General features: G+C 41.0%; 1 protein-coding gene across 1 annotated transcript; it reads left to right on the top strand.

Moving 5' to 3' along the window:
- The first annotated feature begins 963 nt into the window (after positions 1–963).
- On the top strand, positions 964–23,525 carry cln3 (CLN3 lysosomal/endosomal transmembrane protein, battenin). The gene is made up of 15 exons (XM_078270317.1): positions 964–1,437; positions 1,525–1,561; positions 2,053–2,149; positions 2,402–2,485; positions 4,216–4,295; positions 5,843–5,928; positions 6,874–6,946; positions 8,017–8,160; positions 9,122–9,261; positions 15,048–15,100; positions 15,182–15,250; positions 18,039–18,094; positions 18,206–18,299; positions 20,232–20,372; positions 20,578–23,525. Exons 1-15 carry the CDS (start codon positions 1,383–1,385, stop codon positions 20,692–20,694), a joined length of 1,326 nt encoding a protein of 441 aa, XP_078126443.1. The 5' UTR covers positions 964–1,382; the 3' UTR covers positions 20,695–23,525.
- The last annotated feature ends 606 nt before the right edge of the window (positions 23,526–24,131 follow it).

Below are 24,131 nucleotides of genomic sequence, written 5' to 3' on the forward strand. Positions count from 1 at the left end.
CACACGTGGCCCTTATCATCTTCGGTAATTTCTCAAAGTCCTTTATGTTGTTGCTTAACAATTTATTTTAACCTTCACAGTTTACAAGCATTTAGTCAATGTTACATGATTGTGATGACATGATGACATGATGACAACAATTATGTTATATATATATATAACATAATTGTTATTCTATATAATGATTAAATGTCTTGTCATGAGTTGATAAACCTGTCTGTGACTAAATGCTTGTAAACTGTGAAGGTTAAAATAAATTGTTAAACTGTTAATGAAGGTTTGAACCTTCATTAACAGTCTATATACACAAGTTATAGATGCTTCATATGAGTTATTGTGGTCAACAAATGCATTAATAAACACTTGTTTTTGCTTATAACCAGTGGTGGAAAAGTATTCAGTAGCAAAACTACATTGTAAAAAGACTCTGTTACAAGTAAAAGTCCTGCAATCAAAATCATATTCCTACATAAGTAAGCAGGGTTAAAAATTAGCACCATTTACCAGCCAAATGCAGGTAAAATATAAATATAAATATGGTAAAAGTGGCTGGTAGATTTGCTTCACTTACCAGCCAAAAAAACAATTGTAATCTATTGAGTGGCTGGTAAAATTTGAACATTCACTAACCATTTGACTGGTGGACGAAAAAGTTAATTTTAAACCCTGCAAGTAAGGGTTTATAAATGTTAAATGACATTCAAGAATGGATGTAAAATAATAACACAGCTGGTGATGCTGGAGCAGGGACAGTGAAGGATAGCGAACTGGACCACAGCCAGCTGACAAAAGGCACACATAATGAATGACAAAATAGTTTAAAAGTGTTGACTTTTTGATATTAGCAACTTCTGTGATTTGCATACTAATAATAAACGTAAGCGTGTCCAGCTAAGTTTGTATCCTCCTGTATAGCGTCAAACCGAATGGGAACGTTCGGGGATGGTTTTGTTTATGCGGGAATGTATTTGTGTGAAACACCGCATTTCTTTTTGTGACGCTGTCAAAGTTTACAAACATTAAAGTATCAGCTCGAGCACCGCGACAGAACCTACAGAATACAGCTTGTTCATCTTAGTATTGAATCTGCCGTTTTGTTTGCGATGTACTGTGGATTTACGTTACAGTAGTTGCAATTGTTAGCTCGGTGTTGTGTCATAGCCGGTTCCCCTTTCGAATATTGTTTTCCTCCTGTCAAAAATGCGTAGCGCCCCCCTCCGTGGTTAGGAATAAGGTTAGGTTCAGGCTTAGTTAGGGGAAATTATCCCGATACCGTTAGCCAGGTAACATAGTTAGACCAGTAACAACGTAAGCCCGGTAACGTTAGCCCTGTAACAACGTTAGCCCGGTTCCTGCGCTCATTTGTGACGTTCACGTTCAACATGGAGCAGCCAGCTAGCGTCAACGCAGATCCTGTTCAACGGTCTGACAGTACCGGTGGGTCGGTCATCTGTCAGCAGTGTGTTCATTTACATTCCAAATATATCGTAATACGAGTCGCTAAAACTCTTGTTATCTATATAGGTCGGTGCACACAATGGCGAAACTGGAGTGGATTCTGGTGAGTGTCTAGTGTTTAAATTAAGCTGAAAGTCTAGTTTAGCAGCAGAGAGGCATAACGGTAGGCTACTTTTAAACTAATACAACCGACCCATAACTAGTGTTGTATAAAATAAGGTGTTTGATGTAAGCCAGTATTAACTAGATATAACATGAAATCAAACTGTTTATTAGTGCCAAATAGCTGTGCTACATGTAGGAAAACAGGTTTAGTGTCCGTTTGTACATTGATATTTGAGCGGGGTATCCATATATTTTTTTGTCATTTATTTTCTCATCTGAATGATTATTTTCATGTAGCCTGCTTTTTTTTTTTTTTACTTAAGAAAAAAAATCTTGTGAAGGCAACATTAAACACTGTTTGGCATGTACGCTGTTGGTGTTTTCTCAAAGAGAAACCACTCAGCCGGTGGCTTAGTTTTTAGATTTTGATGCATCTGAATCTTACCCAGCCTGTATTATCTACCTGCACTTCTGATAACCTCCCCCCAGGCTCCTCGGATTGTGCAACAACTTTGCCTATGTGGTCATGCTGAGCGCCGCCCATGACATCCTCAAAAAACAAGAGACAGCAAACACCACAGCATCTGTAAGAAGGCAAATTTGTGACCTGTATTATAGCTAATGGCTTAAAGCTACAATAACGTCTGTATTGACATAAAGTGAGAAAGCTTTTCTTCTACAATGTTCATATAGTGTTTACTGTGTCTGAATATTTGGAGGAATTGTATTTTGATGCTTTGGCAATATTGTTATTGAAACTTTGATGCCAATAAAGCCCCATTCGAATTAAATTAAATTGGAAGCAAATTATTCACTTTTTACCCTTTTTCATATCTAGACTTCAGCCACGTTGGCCATGGATTTCCAAGGTGGGAACAGTAGCAATAGTAGCCGCTACGACTGCAATCCTGTCTCTACTGCGGTAAGTGGAGAGTCACTACACAACAGGGAATTACCCTAACCAGTCTGTATATTGATACAGTGGTGCTCATAAGTTTATGAACCCCTGCTAAAGTCGACTAAAAAGAGGAATAAAAAAATTGATCTTAATTTAAAAAAAAAGAAGGAAAAATCCAACCTTTAAGGACACCAATTTTCTTTGTGAATGAATACTGTATCGTAAATATATAAATGTTCTTCTTTAAAATACAGGGGGCATAAGTAAGTACACCCCTATGTTAAATTCCCATAGAGGCAGGCAGATGTTTATGTTTAAAGGCCAGTTATTTCATGGATCCAGGATACTATGATCCTGATAAAGTTCCCTTGGTCTTTGGAATTAAAATAACCCCACATCATCACATCCCCTTCACCATACCTAGAGATTGGCATGGGGTACTTTCCATAAAATCATCTCTCAATGCAAATCAAACCAGCTATTAGGCTAACTGAAATAAAACCATGCCAATCTCTAGGTATGGTGAAGGGGATGTGATGATGTGGGGTTATTTTAATTCCAAAGACCAAGGGAACTTTATCAGGATCATAGTATCCTGGATCCATGAAATAACTGGCCTTTCAAAATAAAAGTCTGCTGCCTCTATGGGAATTTAACATAGGGGTGTACTTACTTATGCCCCCTGTATTTTAAGTAAGAACATTTATTTATTTACGATACATTATTCATTCACAAAGAAAATTGGTGTCCTTAAAGGTTGGATTTTTCCTAGTTTTTTAAATTAAGGCATTAAGATCAATTTCCAAAAGATGATTTTTTTTTTATTCCTTTTTTTAGTCGACTTTAGCATGGGTTCATAAACTTATGAGCACCACTGTAGTGAATTATTAGTAGATGAGAGGTGTTTATTTTCCAGGATTTTCTACGCCGTCATTTAGCAGTGGAGACTGCCCTCTGAAATGTTTTTAGTCAAGCAATAAGTAAGATTAGTAAACAGGTACTGAAACTAATATGACAAAGTAGAAATGAAAGTACCAGAATGGAAAACCTCTTCAGCTGCCAGTACTGCAGAACTTCACAGTGATATGAGGCTAAATGGCAAAGTGAGGCTTGAGCAGACAAACTAAGGGATTGTAGCAGACAAGGGCGTAGCGGCCACATGTTACGGGGGGGGAGACATGTCCCCCGCATTCTACATGACAGTGCCCTCTGTCCCCTACACTTATATTTGCAGCACCCCCACTGACAAATACTTCCAACGTCCCTGTGAGTAATAGATTCAAACATGAAGAAATTTCTTCACTTTTATCATATTGATGACCCTAGTACCATATACTTGGTTCACTGGCATGAACCAGTTAAAAATATTAGCAGGGCTCCCATTGGGGCGAGATGCGGCAATAAAACAATACGGAACGGTTTATGGAAATGTCCGTGTTTCCATCAATCATAAATGAAATGTAGGCTACATGGAATCCATGATTTGGAGAGACAAATGGGAGAGGAACTTTCAATAAAAATCCTCCTCCACAACAACCTGTCCCCCTCACTTCTGAAATTACGGCTACGCCCTTGTTAGCAGACATATATAACATATATATATATATATTGCCACAACAATGGCATTGGGACCCATAAACTATCTTCCAGAGAAATGTAATGATGTAATTACCCTCTGCATTTCTTAATTGGCACATCATGTTTGTCACTAATGCTCTAAAAGAGGACCGTTGGTCTGACGCTTTTCTCCTCAGGCTGTGCTGTTAGCTGACATCCTCCCAACGCTCGTCATCAAGTTGTCTGCTCCCTTTGTGATCCACAAACTGCCTTATGGGTAAGACACTTGTTATCATTTTCTGAACCTGTTTGTTAAAAAAAAAAAAAAAAAAAAAAAATCAGTCATCCCGTCATTTAGTAGTATGCAGAAATATTTGGGCGCTAGATTTGGTAATGTGGTGGTTACTTTGGTGCCTCACATTACTTTTTGTCACAGCAATATGTTCAAATAGCTCGCCCAGTACAGAGTCCTTTGCAGCGTGTTGTCCCCCAACCCCCCCCCCCCATTTTCTTCTGTCAAAGAAAATGTTCAAACAGTGGCCAAGACCAGGCCTTGATTTGGACCATTTTTACTGCCCTGGTTAGTGTAAGCTCAACACTTATTCCATGTTTACTGGTTGTCTTGATACATTTAGCACATTTAATTCACTACTTCTTTCCAGTAGCTTCCACTTTGCTGTTTTTGTATTGTCGATGAAATTCAACATTTGTGGTAACAGATGTTTCTGTGTCTTCCAGCTGCTCAGTTGGCACAATGCTTCCGTACTGGTGGTCCTTTATTTAAAAAAAAAAAAAAAAAACGTGTTCAGCTTATCAAAGTGGAGCAGCTCTCTTATAGCTTGCTTAAAATATCGATACGGCATTATATTGTTGCCTTTGGTGTGATACAACAATCAATACGCTGGCGCCAAATATTGATATATATACTGTAGGAAAATAACAGATGCCCCAGCCACGTTTAAGTCCAAAGTCTGGACCCATAGTTCTGTATTTTTTAATTTACAGTCTGAAAACCTTGTGCTGCAGAATTGTGCTGTTTTCTAATAGTTTGGACTTGCAGTGAATAAAGAGAGGAAACCTACACTTAACCTTTTCACGGGCATTTTCTTTGTTCATAGTTAGACCGATATCGTGATGTATGATTATAGGATTCTCTAGCAATATGTTGATTATCGTAGCATTGTTGTATCATGATGTTATCGCTATCGTGAGCCATATATCGTGTAGTCTATATCGACAACGTTTTATTTCTGGGATTGTTCAGGTGCCACCGGAAGTTCCACCGGATGTTGCTCATTTTTCGGCCGGATGTCCCTCACCTTCCCACTTCCTTTGTGTTTTATGCTTTGTAAACTCCCTGTGGATTTATGAGGACTATGGTTAACTGCTCCTCAGATCTCTGCATCTCTGTCCAATCTGAGTTCTCTGTTGCACGACTAAAACAACTTTTGAACGTACGCACGTTCCACCAAAAGAAGTTCCTTCCCCGAGGCCATTTTGCAGCAGCACCGGGGCTCCGTGCGGTGCTCAAGACAATTGTGATTGGTGTAAAGAAATGACAATAAACCAGAGCACGTTTCTCTCCCATCCCGGAATGCTGTGTGGACTAGCCAGACCCTCCTCCGCAGCGCTGCGGAGGAGGGTCTGGCAATGCGAGACTATATATTGTGTATCGTGTCGTGAGGTACCCTGTGATTCCCACCCCAAGTTAATAGAGCAAAAAGAACATTGTACAAATAAAAGCATGGCCCATAAATGTTTGTGTACTACTGCATGAGTATTGTTCTGTGTTGTAAATGTACTACCTCATTTCTGTTTTTCCAGCTTCCGAGTGTTGTTCTGCACCATCATGGCAGCAACAAGTTTCCTCCTCGTGTCCTTCTCCTCAGCTGTGTGGATGAGCATTCTAGGTAAATCCGCCATATTTCTTTTCATTTTTTTTCTTTTTTCAGAGCTTTTTGTTATTTTTAGGCATAGCTTTTATCATTATGGGTGATGGAACTTTCAAGAATTCTGATGATGGATTAGATACCACTTAATACATTTTCAGTTTAAGTTCCTGTCATCTTATCTGAAAGGCCGCAGTAACAGAAACGTGATACCATTTTACTCTTATCAGGACCTGCTGCTAGAAATATTTATCGCCATGCTAAGGCGGATCAGTGACCTGATGTTTGAGTTCAAGATACCGTCTTTCTGAAGTCCGTAGCAAAGGAGTTTAAGATAAGCAGGCAAATGAATCTAACTGAGCACTCAGTTAACACGGTCAAGGTTCTTCATTATTGGTCATGTGCACAACAATTACAGAAGTTGGCAATGAAAATCTCCAGCCTCAAGGTCCCAACCAGTGGTGGAATGTAACTAAGTACATTTACTCACTACTATACTTAAGTGCAAATGTTGAGGTACTTGAGTCTTCTCTTTGCATGCCATCTTCTACTTCTACTACGCTACATTTCAGAGAGAAATATTGTACTTTTTACTCCACTACATTCATCTGGCAGCTTTAATATTTAATATATATATATAACCAAAACATAGCAATGTAAATGTAGCCTAAGTCTTTGAGTGATGGGGTCGAAGAGGAAATTCTAAAGACTAATTGGGTGCTGAGTAGCAAATGGCAAAGAGGAAGTAACATCCTTTGATCCATACTAACTTCATATAAATGATTCTGGTGTGACTTCACAACTAATTGAATTAATTACACAAACAATAGTCTGAAGTTGAATTCAAATGGGATTGCTGTTCCTTGTCAAACAAAGGAATGAGCCCCCTGTGATTATTACTTTTCTGTAATGAATGAGCATGTTAAAGGCATCTCTGTCCTCCCCTCTCCCCCACTGTGTTTCCAGGAGTGATCTTTGCCAGTATCAGCGCTGGACTGGGAGAGCTGTCCTTCCTCTCTCTCACTGTCTACTTCAGCAGGTAAACACTCATTCCAACATCACGTAAACTTCTCTAATTGATATACCTAAGCAGTGGTGGAATGTAACTAAGTACATTTACTCAAGTACTTTACTTAAGTACAAATGTTGAGGTACTTGTACTTTCCTTGAGTCTTTTCTTTTCATGCCACTTTCTACTTCTACTCCGCTACATTTCAGAGAGAAATATTGTACTTTTTACTCCACTACATTCATCTGGCAGCTTTAGTTACTAGTTACTTTACACATTAAGATTTTTTGCACACAAAACACATGTAGTTTATAAAATCTGATGTTTTATTATAAATGAAACTACCCAACAATATAACGGCCTACAAGTCCAGCTGAAATGATTAGACCATTAGACACACAACTGTTTGGATCCTTTACACTTTCTACAATGGGAGGATTTTTCTGCATTTAGTACTTTTACTTTTAATACTTTAAGTACAATTTCCTGATGATACTTACATACTTTTACTTAAGTAACATTTCCAGTGCAGGACTATTACTTGTAACAGAGTATTTTTTTTACAGTGTGGTATTAGTACTTTTACTTAAGTAAAGGATGTGAGTTCTTCTTCCACCACTGAATATAAGTTTAGATGGGATGACAGCAGACGACATAACGTGCTGCTGTACTTCAGGTACGGTAAGACAGTAGGATATTATACATCACTGCATATGATTATACTAGGCCTGCAGGATTCTGGGAAAAATATGAATCACGATTTTTTAGCTTAAAATTGATATCACAATTCTCTGCACTAAAAAGGTATGTGTAAAGGCTTTAGGCTGCCCAAACATTATTGTAGGCCCAGTTTAATATTTAACTTCATTTTATACAATCTGTAGTAGGGGGGGGTACCTGTTCCATCTCTCTTTTAGTTAAGGGGTCCTTGGCTTTAAAAAATGCGGAAGACCCCCGGTCTCAGAAACCATGCGTATGCATGTATGTTTATCTCTCATGTTCTTGTGTTCTCGTGATGTGTCGGCCATTAAACACACCATGATGTGTCTTTTCAAGATGTTTAGTTTGGATGGTGAACCCTGGTTTCCCGCCTGCTTTAGGGATGTACTGGGAGGCTGGGGCTCAGGTACTGGTGGCGCTGGTGTTGCTGGAGCCGTCCTCTACACGATCCTCACCCAAATCGGCCTGTCGCCCCAGATCACGCTTCTCATCATGCTGGTGGTCCCGTTTGCTATGTTGTTCAGGTGAGTGTGGAAGTACAAAGATAAGAAAGAGACTCTGTCATTCGAGAGCTGAAAAGGATTTGACATATTTGCACAATAGCACCTAAGAATGGAGAACAGTCGATACCAAAATATGATCCCATTTGATCTTAGATTGTTAAGTTATGAATCAGTAAAGAGCACATGTGTAAAACTCGAGGCCCGCAGACCAAATCCGGCCCCTCGCAGATTTTGATCCGGCCCGCATATCAATTTAGATTCACAATAAATGTTGGCACACCTCCTGTTGTGCACCATACTAAAAAGACTGGAAACTTTTGGAAGTTTTTCAAACTGTCGTTATGTGACGCTGGGCTCATAATCTGGCAGATTTGCCGACTCTGAGACTCAGAAATTCCCCCAGAACCAGAGTTTGCATATTCAGGCTGTGAAACAGGTTGCTGTGAGTTGGCTGCTTTTAAAAATCTAATCTTTGTTTTGCTAAACTCTGTGAGGCTAAGGAACTTTCTTCCTGACCTTTTTTAGGGCTTTACGTTGCCCCAAACTGTATGTGATCCTCTTTTTTCCAGTTTGGCCCTTAGTGAAGTTGAGTTTGACACTCCTGGTATAGAGGAATGGATAGGCAAAGCATAGTCATTGTGCTTAAGCATGATGTTACACATTTCACTCTATGTAAAGCTGGAGCTGCACAGTTTCAGTTGTTATTGCACTTTTTCACGTTAATTAGGATTTTGAATGGATTAACAGAAGATTGAAAACAGTAAATATGAAGAAATCCAAAGGGAGTGGCTTCTCTTTATACACTCTGTTATTGTGTACTACTGCATATTGCTTTGTTGAATATCATTTTAGATTCCACAATCAATTAAAGCTGACTTGCTTTCAGTCCATACTTTCTCTGTTCATTCCTTCTCTTGTTTCACTCACAGTTCAAATGAAATGATTCTTCTTTGGCTCCTATTTTTGCTTACACCACCACCAGCTATTTCTTCCTGCTGGTTCTTCCACCTTCATTACCGCAGTGGAAAAGCCGGGATACAGAATACACAGCCGTGGGCTCCGAGGATAGACAGCGGCTGATGGATGATTCAGAGGAAGAGGAGCAGGAGAAATCAACCTCAGGTACATGTCACACACTCATGCATGACAACAACATCATAAAATGATACGACTGAAAACCATTTGACATGAAACAAAATCCAGTGAACATGTCCAGCAAAAGAAATGCACTGGTACATTGTTTTGTTGAGTAGGGAGTGGTAGGTTTAGCAGCAATTGCGCAACACATTCATTTGAAAGGCCTAGCAGCAGTGCATTGCTGTAATTGAATCAGATAATATTTAAAGCATGTGTCAGTTTTGTGGGGGGGAAACATTGTTATCCGAATTTTTATGGTGATAAAAGGACGTTTCAAACTCTAGCTAAGTCATTAGTTAGACACTAGGACTTTTCAATCATTTTGTAAAACATGGTAATCTGTGAGGTCAGATCAATGGAACCACTTGTTGTATCTTGGTTTGGAGGCGGCTGTGTGTCATTCAGATACAGTCAGGTCCATAAATATTGGGACATCGATACAATTCTAATCTTTTTGGCTCTATACACCACCACAATGGAGTTGAAATGAAACAAACAAGATGTGCTTTAACTGCAGACTTTCATCTTTAATTTGAGGGTATTTACATCCAAATCAGGTGAACGGTGTAGGAATTACAACAGTTTGTATATGTGCCTCCCACTTTTTAAGGGACCAAAAGTAATGGGACAGATTAACAATCATAAATCAAACTTTACTTTTTAATACTTGGTTGCAAATCCTTTGCAATCAATTCCAGCCTGAAGTCTGGAACGCATAGACATCACCAGGCGCTGGGTTTCATCCCTGGTGATGCTCTGCCAGGCCTCTACTGCAACTGTCTTCAGTTCCTGCTTGTTCTTGGGGCATTTTCCCTTCAGTTTTGCAGTGAAATGCATGCTCAATCGGATTCAGGTCAGGTGATTGAATTGGCCATTGCATAACATTCCACTTCTTTCCCTTAAAAAACTCTTTGGTTGCTTTCGCAGTATGCTTCGGGTCATTGTCCATCTGCACTGTGAAGCGTCGTCCAATGACTTCTGAAGCATTTGGCTGAATATGAGCAGATAATATTGCCCGAAACACTTCAGAATTCATCCTGCTGCTTTTGTCAGCAGTCACATCATCAATAAATACAAGAGAACCAGTTCCATTGGCAGCCATACATGCCCACGCCATGACACTACCACCACCATACTTCACTGATGAGGTGGTATGCTTTGGATCATGAGCAGTTCCTTTCCTTCTCCATACTCTTCTCTTCCCATCACTCTGGTACAAGTTGATATTTATCTGTCCATAGGATGTTGTTCCAGAAATGTGAAGGCTTTTTTAGATGTTGTTTGGCAAACTCTAATCTGGCCTTCCTGTTTTTGAGGCTCACCAATGGTTTACATCTTGTAGTGAACCCTCTGTATTCACTCTGGTGAAGTCTTCTCTTGATTGTTGACTTTGACACACATACACCTACCTCCTGGAGAGTGTTCTTGATCTGGCCAACTGTTGTGAAGGGTGTTTTCTTCACCAGGAAAGTATTCTTCGGTCATCCACCACAGTTGTTTTCCGTGGTCTTCCGGGTCTTTTGGTGTTGCTGAGCTCACCGGTGCGTTCTTTCTTTTTAAGAATGTTCCACCTAAGGCCACACCTAATGTTTTTGCTATCTCTCTGATGGGTTTGTTTAGATTTTTCAGCCTAATGATGGCTTGCTTCACTGATAGTGACAGCTCTTTGAATCTCATATTGAGAGTTGACAGCAACAGATTCCAAATGCAAATAGCACACTTGAAATGAACTCTGGACCTTTTATCTGCTCCTTGTAAATGGGATAATGAGGGAATAACACACACCTGGCCATGGAACAGCTGAGCAGCCAATTGTCCCATTACTTTTGGTCCCTTAAAAAGTGGGAGGCACATATACAAACTGTTGTAATTCCTACACCGTTCACCTGATTTGGATGTAAATACCCTCAAATTAAAGCTGAAAGTCTGCAGTTAAAGCACATCTTGTTCGTTTCATTTCAACTCCATTGTGGTGGTGTATAGAGCCAAAAAGATTAGAATTGTGTCGATGTCCCAATATTTATGGACCTGACTGTATGTGTGTCTGCATTAGAAGGGATAAAATAATTTGGGTGTGGGGAAACATGTTGGATGTTATCCGCTCCGTGTAGCAGTGAAAAGTGATATCTACAAAACTGGTATTTGCACTTTCTCCCCGATGTGTATATAAGATAACTTCGGGGTTGTTCAAGGTTGATTTTTCTTCTTCTTTTGATACAGCTAGGCTAGCAGTTTCCACCCTGCTTCCACTATGTGCTTAGCGTGGCTACTAAGTCAGACCGCAAACAAGCAATTATTTACTTTAAACCTGCAATATTTGATTGTTTTGGCCCCTCGGGCAACATTATAATCACCTTTTAAGTTGATATGGCGATGTTATAAAATAGTTTCTTATTTACACATTAAAGGTCCAGTGTGTAACGTGTTAAGTTGTTCATTATAAAAATCTGTCACAAGATGAACATGAATATTTACCACCACCATCAATTCCAAGTATCCCTTTTGGCTTGAAATATTACATTTGCATTTGCATGAACTGGGATAGACGCTCCATATTCATGCGCCATCTTGAAATACGTTAGCCCGTAAGGGACATACGGGACATGCTGCTCCGCCTTTCGCGTTTTCGCTGTCACATGATAAACTCACAGGTGCTGCTTATGCTGCTAACGGGTATCGTAGCTTCCCGGACCCCAGCAAGTTTGAAGAAGGAAACATGGAGGACCACACGTATTCAAAATCCAAATTTCAGGAACAGAAGTCTTCTTCTTCGCCCAGAAAAAGAAAAAGGAGATTGAAAAGAGCAAGAGACCGGCTTTTGGAAGCATGGAGGCTACCGTAGCTGTAATACGTACTTTGAACTGCGTGGTGCGAGAGAGTTGATTGATATATGATCTCAACGCTAGATGGGAGAAATTCCTACACATTGGACCTTTAAGGGCCTATTTAAATGATCTATAGCGCATGGTCTAAAGTGGTGCATTTAAGGCATGTCCAACTTCACTTTTGCTAGTTTAACGGCGCATAATCTGGGCGGAAAGTAAGGCGCAAGGAGCAAAGGGGTTGCATTTAGTCTCTTAATTAATCATAGGTGTGTTTTGAATGTAAAATGTATTCAACTAATCAGAGTGTCATTCCCATAACCCTTAAAAGACAGGCGTGCCTGCAGCTGGCACATTGCTGTTTAAAGTAAATGGCTGATTTGGGGTCTGCCCGAGCACAAAGTGGCGGACCCTCCGCCGTCTTTCCCAATCCACTGTCCTATCAGCACTTTCATTTGACTGCATATAAGCAAATGCACCGATAAACTATTTAACTGAGGACAGCTGCGCATCCCTGTGTGTGTAACAAGCGTGATGCATGAATCAGTTCTGACGTAGTCTCACATTGCCAGACCTTCATCCACAGCGCCGCGGAGGAGGGTCTGGCTAGTCCACACAGCATTCCGGGATGGTAGAAAAAAAACTTGCTCTGGTTTATTGGCATTTCTTTAAACCAATCCCAATTGTCTTGGGCGGTGCTAAGCGCCGGACGGAGCCACGGTGCCCCTGCAAAATAGCCTCGGGAAGGAGCTTGTTTTGTGTCGTTCTAAAGTTGTTTTAGTCGTGCAACAGGAATCTCAGATTGAACAGATAGTCTAGCTAGCTGTCTGGAATGACCTTGCAGAGATCTGAGGAGCAGTTAACACAAAGAAAGCGGAAGGTAACGGACCTCCGGCCGAAAAAGAGGGACATCCGGCGGAATTTCCGGCGGCAACCGAGCAATCCCGGAAGTGGAACGTCATGGATATAGACTAGTTCTGACGCCATCCAAAGCCGCTTGTACACTTAAATCATCCACACGCCACCCACCTGAACTATTATTTTCACTCCTCTATCAGTCCCTGTAGGCCGTTGCTTTTTAAATGTATTGTATGATTTATGAGTGTTTTTCTTTAACAATTTGCTTTAATAATTAGGGAGGCTGCATCAGTAATTGTAAATGTTTCCATGCATGCAGTGTTGTCACTACAGCAAATATGGTGGGCAGCAAAACTAAAAACTGTAGTTATGAATTTAACCGAGGAACAAACAACTAAACTTTTAGCTTCTGAAATAATCAACGAAGTATATTATCTCTCCTTTAGCTCTGTGTTTGGTTTCCACCAACTCCGGATGGAAATAGACTCTTTAGCTGCTAAATGCTCCACTATGTTTACCAGCAAGTCACTAACTGCTTCTTTCTGCTGTAGTGTACCCTGTTTGTCAGAGAGACCTGCTGCAGACAAAAACTCTCTGACAGTAGTGACAGTGAATCAAAACCGTTAAGCCCAAACTTTGAGCTAAAAGACGCATGCAGGCTGAAATTTACTGTGGTGTTTTGTAGGGATTAAGCTGCTAGCTAAATGCCTGGTACAATCAAACAGTCTGATGTGTGTAGAGGTCTGTGTGGTTATACTGTAGCAGCCTGGCGTCGTTTTCAGGCGGTTTGATAAAAAGGTAAAGCTAGTACGGCCAAACACTGCATCTGACGTCACTCGTCAGACAGTACGAGAAATACGCAGCTCTTTCCGTTTGTTTTAAATCCCTGGGCAAAAACTTGAGTAAGATTCAACTTTTGGAGAAAAGCAACCCGACGTCACCCTGCGGTGGACACTCACGTAACGTTAACCGGCGGCTATCAGACTCGGCTGTCAATCCGTGCGGCGTGCGAGTCCCGTACTTTACCCTGATTTTCCACTGGGCACGTCTTTGCTGCGTTCCAGCTGCGTTCCGGTTTTGTTCAGTTTTGTTCCGTCCTCCGCCACGCGCCATACCACTCTCATTGTTTCACTTCCTGCCCGGCTGTCCGAACAGCTCGTGTGAAAAATAGACCTGGGGCGTATTTTTAGCGGAGCGGAGAGCCGCTTCACGCACGCTTCTGGGACGCGCCGCGCCGTGGTGCGGCTGGTGGAATATCAAGCATTGACTTGAATGGCCGCGACATCTCGCTCCTACGGCGTCGTGACCCTTTCGGAGTTCTGCGTCGGGGTTGCGTTGCATCGCGGTGCAGTTCACCGCCATAACGCTAAGGGGTGATAAGTCTGAGGTTACTTGCGAGGTGTCTGCCAGCCAGTTTATGTTATGTTAGCAAGCAAACTTTAGCACAACTGCCCACAAAGTACTGCTTGCTGGCGAAGTGCTAATTTCAAAACGTTACCGACATATAGACGCTTTACAAACGGATAACCCCCGTCATTGTAACCAAAATACGTCTGAGTTTATTTGCAAAGCTTATGTCAGTGAACTAGCATGTTGCTACTCCCCACAGTAGGCTGCTTGAAACACCGACTATCAACACACAGGACCAGTTGACCAATCAGTCGCTTCGTCTATTTTCTGTCTCTCCTTTTCCATGAAGGAAAGCTGCCTTCCATTGCGGTCGAAAATGTTGGTTTCACCCACCGCCACCGCCTTTGAATATTCACTGTTGAAAAGCACCAAACCTTCAAAACTCAAAAAAATGGTATTCGGTACAGCTCTAATGCAAGTCCAGCTGTCTCTAGCAGGAGTGCTGGTTCCCTTCTCTTGAGATGACAGAATTGAGTTTTGATTCATGTATAAAGAACATACGGATGGTGGAGTGAACCTGCGGTGATTGAATTATTGTGACTGTGCTGTTTCCCCACAATGAAGCCCCCCCATTTTGTCATTTGATACACAGGCAGATTAAAAGAGGCTGTTGTTGACTGTTGATGTGAATGAATTGTAAGTACTGCTGTGTGATTGTTCTCCTCCCCTTTAATGTAACAGAGGAGAGGACCACCGGACCTCTCACCCTCACAGAGAAACTTCATGTCATCAAAGTAAGTGCACTCTTCACTTGACTTCCATTTGTCTAGTATTTGTCCGGTGACACTGTTACTGAACGTGCTTCCTGTGAGCAGGGCTTGCTGAGGTTTGTGCTTCCCCTGGGACTGGTCTACTTCGCCGAGTACTTCATCAACCAGGGCTTGGTAAGTTCTTTGGCTCCCTCTGGCATCCCGTTCATCTTACTGCATGTCGTTAAGCCAAACCCGACTTCTGTGCTGTGTAGGCTGTATGCAGCGGTGGAAGAAGTATTCGGATCCTAAGTACTAATACCACACTGTAACAAATACTCTGTTACAACTTGAAGTCCTGCATTGAAATCGTTACTTAAGTAAAAGTATGTAAGTATCATCAGGAAAATGTACTTAAAGTATTCAATGCAGAAAAATCCTCCCATTGTAGAAAGTGTAGAGGATCCAACCAGTTGTGTGTTTAATGGTCTAATCATTCCAGCTGGACCTGTAGGCTGTTATAATGTTGGGTAGCTTCATTTATAATAAAACATCAGAGTTTATAAACTACATGTGTTTTGTGTGCAAAGCTCTTAATTTGTAAAGTAACTAAAGCTGTCAAAATAATGTAGTGGAGTAAAAAGTGTATTAGTTTATAATGTCGTGGACAGTCCCCCCCTTAATTAACTGTACAGTAAAAGGAGCAGCTTTAGCCTCTACGGCTAATTTCCAGCTGTAGTCCCCGGGCCAGCTGACAATAGGCATCCTAAAATACAACAGTTAAAAAATTAAAATAAATGACATTACATCTATAATGACAGCAGGCCTAAGCAAAAGGGATTAAAACATACAAACAAGTAGCACACAAACAAGCAAGCACAGATGATGGAAAAGGCATTAAAGCAGTCCATGCAGTAAAACCAATACAAAGGAGACAAGGGAAAGGAGAATAGTCACAGGGGCCACATTGAAGTACCTCACATTTGTACTTAAGTACAGTACTTGGGGAAATGTTCTTAATTACATTCCACCACTGGTTGTATGAAAGTATGAAGAGATGATATTCAGGACATTTAAATATATGGCAAATCCCTGGTACTTTCCATAAAATCATCTCTCAATGCAAATCAAACCAGCTATTAGGCTAACTGAAATAAAACCATGCCAATCTCTAGGTATGGTGAAGGGGATGTGATGATGTGGGGTTATTTTAATTCCAAAGACCAAGGGAACTTTATCAGGATCATAGTATCCTGGATCCATGAAATAACTGGCCTTTAAAAATAAACATCTGCCTGCCTCTATGGGAATTTAACAGAGGGTGTACTTACTTATGCCCCCTGTATTTTAAAGAACATTTATTTATTGACGATACATTATTCATTCACAAAGAAAATTGGTGTCCTTAAAGATTGGATTTTTCCAAAGACATTAAGATCAATTTCCAAAAGATGATTTTTTTATTCCTCTTTTTAGTCAACTTTAGCATGGGTGTCCTAGTTTTTTCCCCCATGACTGTATACTGGGGGTGCACGATTCAGAAAATGTCACAATTCCCCACACACAGAAAAAGTTGATTTATTTCAGTAATTCCATTCAAAAAGTGAAACTTGTATAATGTATACATTCATTCCACACAGACTGATATATTTCAAGCGTTTATTTCTTTTAATTTTGATGATTATAACTGATAACTAATGAAAACCCCAAATTCAGTATCTCAGAAAATTAGAATATTACTTAAGACCAATACAAAAAAAGGATTTTTAGAAATGTTGGCCAACTGAAAAGTATGAACATTAAACCAGGTACTGGTAGCTTTGGCACTGTGTGCAGGTGCCAAGTCCTGTTGGAAAATGAAATCTGCATCTCCATAAAGTTGGTCAGCAGCAGGAAGCATGAAGTGCTCTAAAACTTCCTGGTAGACGGCTGCGTTGACCCTGGACCTCAGAAAACACAGTGGACCAACACCAGCAGATGACATGGCACCACAAACCATCACTGACTGTGGAAACTTTACACTGGACTTCAAGCAACGTGGATTCTGTGCCTCTCCTCTCTTCCTCCAGACTCTGGGACCTTGATTTCCAAAGGAAATGCAAAATGTACTTTCATCAGAGAACATAACTTTGGACCACTCAGCAGCAGTCCAGTCCTTTTTGTCTTTAGCCCAGGCGAGACGCTTCGGACACTTTGTCTTGTTCAGGAGTGGCTTGACACAAGGAATGGGACAGCTGAAACCCATGTCTTGCTTACGTCTGTGCGTGGTGGTTCTTGAAGCACTGACTCCAGCTGCAGTCCACTCTTTGTGAATCTCCCCCACATTTTTGAATGGGTTTTGTTTCACAATCCTCTCCAGGGTGCGGTTATCCCTATTGCTTGTACAAGTTTTTTCTACCACATCTTTTCCTTCCCTTCGCCTCTCTATCAGTGTGCTTGGACACAGAGCTCTGTGAACAGCCAGCCTCTTTAGCAATGACCTTTTGTGTCTTGCCCTCCTTGTGCAAGGTGTCAATGGTCATCTTTTGGACAGCTGTCAAGTCAGCAGTCTTCCCCATGATTGTGTAGCCTACAGAACTAGACTGAGGGACCATTTAAAGGCCTTTGCAGGTGTTTTGAGTTAATCAGCTGATTAGAGTGTGGCACCAGGTGTCTTCAATATTGAACCTTGTCACAATATTCAAATTTTCTGAGATACTGAATTTGGGGTTTTCATTAGTTGTCAGTTATAATCATCAAAATTAAAAGAAATAAACACTTGAAATATATCAGTCTGTGTGGAATGAATGTATACATTATACAAGTTTCACTTTTTGAATGGAATTACTGAAATATATCAACTTTTTCATGATAGTCTAATTATATGACCAGCACTTTGTGTGTGTGTATATATATATATATATATATATATATATATATACAGTACATTGCAAATCTTGAGATAATAATGAGCGTAGAATAATGTTGACGTTTTCTTTTCCAGATGGAACTGCTGTATTTCCCCAAATTTTCCCTGTCCCATGCAGAGCAGTACCGCTGGTCAGTTAACCTCACTTGAATATTATTCTGAAGGCATGACTTTATTTTAATTGTCTAAGGACGTGGTTGTTAATTGTGTGTGTGTGTGTGTGTGTGTGTGTGTGTGCTCAGGTACCAGATGCTGTACCAAGTTGGTGTGTTGGTGTCTCGATCCTCCCTGTGCTGCTTCAAGTGCAGGAAACTGTGGACTCTCTCTTTGCTGCAGGTGAGAAATAAAACATAAAGTACAAATCAGCAGAAAAGGGATGTTTTTGGATGAAACATGACACTGCCTGGATTACATATTCCTGGCGGCCGCTGGAGGTTGTTTTTACCATGATCCTGTTTAAATCGATCTACAATAATAATTAAAAAAAACAACACCAGCTAGAGCATTCATTCTTTTTGCAGCAGAAAGCTAAGTGGGCATTCACACCAAGAAAAGCGATCTGGCAATTTTCCACAGGGTGGTGCGGCTGTTGGAGTATAAATGAAACGGCCTCCTGTTGTGTTCTTAAACCTCTTAATTATTTATCGAGAGATGGACAGAAACACTGAAATTGTCACAAAGTTAGTTTACTCGCGAGTAGAGTCAAATTTACAGCACAGAAATGATGACTCACGAGAAGCCCTCTCCAGCAGCTTTTTATGATTAATATGAAGACATAATACAGAGTCGATGTCGTCTCCTTTATCTGGTCAGGGAGGGCATGTTCTGTCCTCAGGCTCCAGACAAGGATAGTCAGTGGCTCCATGTTATCTTGTGGGAGAGCAATCAGTATAATATGGCTTTCTTATGCAGTAACAGTTTTAATGTTAACAAGACAGTAGAATGTAAATCATAATTTTTCTAACATCCTGTATAAAACGATCTAAAATAAAAACCATAACAGCTAGAGCAGTCATTCTTTTCGCAGCAGAAAGCTAAGGCGTGAGTCTTTCCCGTCATCACGTTACGTGACGTCCAGTGCTAAACAGCAGGCGGACCATTTCTATTGCAGATGAAACTATCAAAACAATAGTTTTAATACTTTCAATAACTATTATAGTTTGTTGACTTACATAACCATTTAGCTTAGGTTGTACTAATTTTAAGGATTTGAAGCTACTCAATATCTAGGGGGTTCATTTGTACATGTGGCAACTAAATTATTATATTATTATATTAAAAAGTCAAAGTTAGTAGCTTGCTAGGTGCAGTAATTACCTACAGTTTATTGGGAAACTGTTGCATTATGTATATATATTGCTTGATCCATAATTTTGTTGCCACAATAAATGTAAACATTGGAGTACAGAAAAAATAAAAAAAATACCAGAAAAGTGTACAAACAATAACATAGTAATAGGTACAGTATGGGAAGTTGTTCAATTTAAGTTCCTATAATTGTTGTAGAGTACTATAACTGTATTAGCTTATTCCCACCGTCATATTGATATTAAATAACTAATGAGTTAAACAGCACTGTCGGCGCATCCATGTGATGCAAGCCTTCGGTGATCACGCACCACTCCCACCCCTCCTCCACACCATTGCTAGTAGTGTTTAAAGGGGCTGCTATGCAGTTTTGGCCATTTCTTGTTTTCTGGCTTTTTGCTGGCAGGTTTCTCTATAGAGCCCCCCCTACAGCTTCAGAACAGATATTTGGCAGCTCCTATGTTTACTCGTGTCTGACTCCTCCCTCGGTCAGTCTGCCGTTTTCCTCTTTCTCTGTTCCTCCGACAATGCTTTCCTAGCTTTCTGCTTCTTTTTAGCCGGCTCAGCCATGACGATAGCGTGAAAAACTCCATCCCTACCTTGTTAGCCGGTTCCTGAATGGGCGTATGTGTGCAGTGCTGTGAAGCAATTAGTTACATCGCGAGACCTGATATCACGCTAAACATTCTGACGCCGAGGCCGGCCACTCGCCGGCTGAAAGTTGCAAGGGTGGTTTTTCCGCTCACAGGCGCTAGGGGGGGAGCGAGACGATCACCATTCAACTCGAAAAATAATATAACCATTCCAATGACTCCGACTGCATAGTTCCCCTTTAATCCGTCAAATCAAGGAGGACACGGAGGAATGAAAAAAATCAACTGGTTACTGCTTACGTTTTGTATCACAGCGTTGATTTCCAGGCTCTCTGCTGTCCATTTCCCTCCTCTCTGCCTATCCCAGGTGCTGAACGCAGTGCTGCTCCTGTTGGCAGTGAGTTACCAGTTCCTGCCAAACGCCTGGGTGGTGTTCCCGATTATCCTCTATGAGGGTCTGCTGGGTGGAGCTGCGTATGTCAACACCTTCTACTTCATCAGCGAGGAGGTTAGGTCAACTTTCTGTCAGTTGCAAAACGAGTTCCTTCCCGAGGCCTCCTTTGCAGCAGCACCGGGGCTTCGTGCAGCGCTTAGCGCCACCCAAGACGATTGTGATTGGTTTAAAGAATATGTACAGCCGAGTTGCAGCTGTTTTGTTCATCATTCTACATGAAAAATCTAGCGTGTGTTCATTTCTTTCTTCTCTTCCACAGACTGAAGACAGACAGAGGGAGTTTGCCATGGCTGCTGCCAGCGTAGGAGACAGTCTGGGGATAGCTCTGGCTGGACTCGCTGCCTTCCCCGTCCACAGACACTTCTGTTCCCTGTGACCCAGCCCACACACTTGCACCAGCAGGATGAAAAAGCAAGACGTGGGTGCGTTTTTATTTAAGGGATTTTTTTTTTTTTTTTTTTTATTATTATCTGAAATGAGTTAGAGACCATCTGACAAAAGACGACTTTACTCCTACATAAAAAATATTGACTTCATACTGTATTCAATGCGGATTCCTAATCACCACCAGTGAGCCATCCAGAGAGAGGTGGACTTGCTTCCTAACCAACTTCCACTGATCAACTAATGCTGCTTTTTGGGATACACATGCACTGTGAGCAACCATGACAGAGCCTGTTATCCCATGATACAAGTAGTTTTCAACAGGGAGGCATGATAAAAGCTTACGCTACTTAATAATGTGTTTGGAGTTTGCTTGTTTGCACAAATTGCACTAAAGGCCAATTTATGCTTCTGCGTTAAATCGACGGCATGGGTATGTACGTAGGTACGTGTAGATACGGACCCTAAGCTGTAGCCTGACGTGCACCTCTCAAAAACTGTAACTACGCGTCGCGGAGACGCAGACCACAACAACTGTGATTGGTCCGCTCGGCCGTGGCTTGGTAGCGTTGCATCCCCCCCCCCCCTCCTCATTTCCTGGTTCTCCTTCTCCATAAACAACATGAAATCAAGGAGAGGGTTAACTTTTCCTGCTCCAGATTTCCCACCGTGGTCAGAAAGCTCAGGGGAGACACTTTGTTTCTCTCACTATGACTCTAGAGTCGGTACTCGCTCCGAAGCTAATCGCCATCACTCTCTCTACACACACTCCCCACACACACACATATGCCGGCCCTGCTATTCTCTTAAAGCAGAGAGATTTTCAACAGTCAATCTTTGAAAGTTTTTTCAAAAATGTAAATGTCTTAACATGAATCTAACTTATTATTAGCAAATATAAATCAGCCTATTTGTGAAGAAAAAGCCCCCACTGATGATAGGATGAAGAGCCCTGTCTTAAAGAGATCGACGCACACACCAACGCACATGTATAAACATCAGGCCACTTACGTAGGCTACGGCGGAAGCTCTGCGTGGAGCCTCCGCACAACCATGAATCCCGCTTAAGAGTCTGTTGACTGCAGAGAAAAATAGTACGATGCTGCCATAAAAGTGCAGAAAATGTCCAAAGCTCGTTTTTGCAGACCGATTACACTGTGCACTGACCTCGCTGACAAATAACAATGCTTTTTCCTGTTCCTTACAAGAAAATCCTTCCTGTGGTTCAATGGTGAAAATCTTTTAAAAGGAAGCAACTAAAGCAGGACAGGAAATGTCTCCGGCAGTCGTAGTTAGGCAAAATGAAGAAATGCAGTACGAGCAACCCACATTTAAGAGCAACAAAGCGTATCACCAAATCAGAAATCCTTTTTTTTTTTTTTTTTTTTTAATGACATATAGGCCTACAGCTTATTTAAACGGTGTTCTGAATGATGGGACAGCAAACAACACATACGTGATTTTACTGACCTCTCTCATTATTTATTATTATTTAAGATAATGACGTGCAAGGGCTTGGTTTGAGACGTTGGGGGGGGGCACAATAAAACAGAGGGTTTTGGGGTCTCCCCCCAGAAAACAATTTGCGTTTTGAATCCCATCTTCTGTTTCTACATACGTTTAAGGACTACGGTAACGATACAAAATAATTCATCATGCAATATTCTGCCAGAATAATACTAAATATGGATAAGAAAAAGCTGGCTGGCTTTCTGTCTCGTTTAATCCACAACTTTACTGAACTTGATGTAGTTCAAATTAGCTCAACCTTAAACATCTACAGTATAGAATGCCACATATGCATTAATGCAGCAGTAATATTAATCCAGAAACATTATATAGAATAGTAAAACACTGACAGGGAACATTTTATTGCATAATCAATACTTTTTTTTTACTGACACATTTTGCTGATAATACTTACATAGCGGTACTTTTACTTCAGTAAGGTTTTGAATACCGTACTTTTATTAGTAGTGAAGTATTTTCACAGTTCGGTGTTATTCTCTGCCATTATAACAGTTTAATGTTAGGCTCTTGTTAATGTAAGAGCCTAACCATTGAGTAACACCATGACTTAATGTTTGGCTTAACACAGTTGGAGTACTGGTAACAGAGGAGATCCAGAAGTTACAAGTGCCCCAGATGAAATGGTTTTATAGTGCCTTCTGTGTTCTTAAAACCAGGTTGAATCAGGTTATTGCTTAACTGACTGACATGTGTTGTTGATTCTCAGTAACTGGTAAAACAGGCCATACACCTTTTTTTATTATAAAGATAACAAAGGTCTTTTATGTGGATTAGAAATTAATATTTTAATACTATAACAATCTGGGGAGAGGATAATGCCCAGTGGCCATATTCACAAAACATCTTAAGCCTAAAAGTAGCTCCTATAACTCACTCACTCATTAAGGGCCTTGCTCAAGGGCACCTCAGTGGTGGTAATGAGGAAGGGACAAGCGCTGCTTTTTATCCTGTCAGTCTGGGTATTGAACCTCCTGGTCACAAGCTGGCTTCTCTAACCTTTAGGCCACCACTGCCCTTTAATGATACTGAGCTTCAAAAAAAAAAAAAGGTATAGACTTAATCATATTTTCTATTGGTGTGGCTTTTGCAGTCATCCCAACTCCGAATTGTCCTTTAATAACGTCCTTCCTTTCCTGCACAAGTTGGGCCAGCAGTAAAAGCTAGTGATGGCCAAATGAAGCTTCGTGAACCATTTTCTCTTTTTTTCTGAGCCCACTAGATGGGGCTCTCTCTTCAACAAAAGGTTGAAAACACACTGAATGGCCATTCCTTTAACCTTTTTTTCTTTGAACAGAGAGCTTAGCCAGAGCTCAGTTTTCGTTTGCGTTTGCACCTCTCGCTGTCAGCTATGACCATTGAAGTCCCCCTGATACCCCCGATTGTTAACAAGCTGCCAGACATGTTAGAGGCCGACAATTAGCTGCACATATACTTGACTAGTCACAAGCCCACATCACTCTTTGTTTCATGTTAAATCTACGGAAGCCTAGTGCTGCCACGGCAGAAAAAGAAAGTATGTGTCAAGCCAGGCAGGTAACCACATACCACAGACCACAGTGCAGCCGCATACTTAAATAAAACATTTCGAAATAAAACACCTAGGTTCATGGTGATTTGGGCTGTCTTGAGCTCTCACAGCGAGACACGCGATAAGGCACGCGGAGAGAGAGACCGACGGACGGACAGACAGAGTGACACACACAGCCACATATAGGCTACAATTACCACAATTTCCCCCACTCATCCTGTCTCTTTCTGTCAGAGAGAGAGAGAGAGAGAGCGAGAGCAAGAGCCGAGAGGAGAAGGATCCATATAAATCAGTCCAGCCTACAATTTATTTTAAAATCTTTATTTGGATATGGCAACATACCTCCTGCAGTATTCACAAATTCACTGACA

This window comes from Sander vitreus, chromosome 15 (assembly GCF_031162955.1).
Source record: "Sander vitreus isolate 19-12246 chromosome 15, sanVit1, whole genome shotgun sequence".
In the NCBI taxonomy this organism is placed as follows: domain Eukaryota; kingdom Metazoa; phylum Chordata; class Actinopteri; order Perciformes; family Percidae; genus Sander; species Sander vitreus.

Bases quoted from the DNA above. Each gene is read 5' to 3' on its own strand.
- cln3 (XM_078270317.1), top strand. From the start codon at position 1,383: ATGGAGCAGCCAGCTAGCGTCAACGCAGATCCTGTTCAACGGTCTGAC. The intron at 6,947-8,016 runs GTAAACACTCAT...CGCCTGCTTTAG, and splicing joins CTCACTGTCTACTTCAGCAG to GGATGTACTGGGAGGCTGGG. The intron at 15,101-15,181 runs GTAAGTGCACTC...TCCTGTGAGCAG, and splicing joins AGAAACTTCATGTCATCAAA to GGCTTGCTGAGGTTTGTGCT.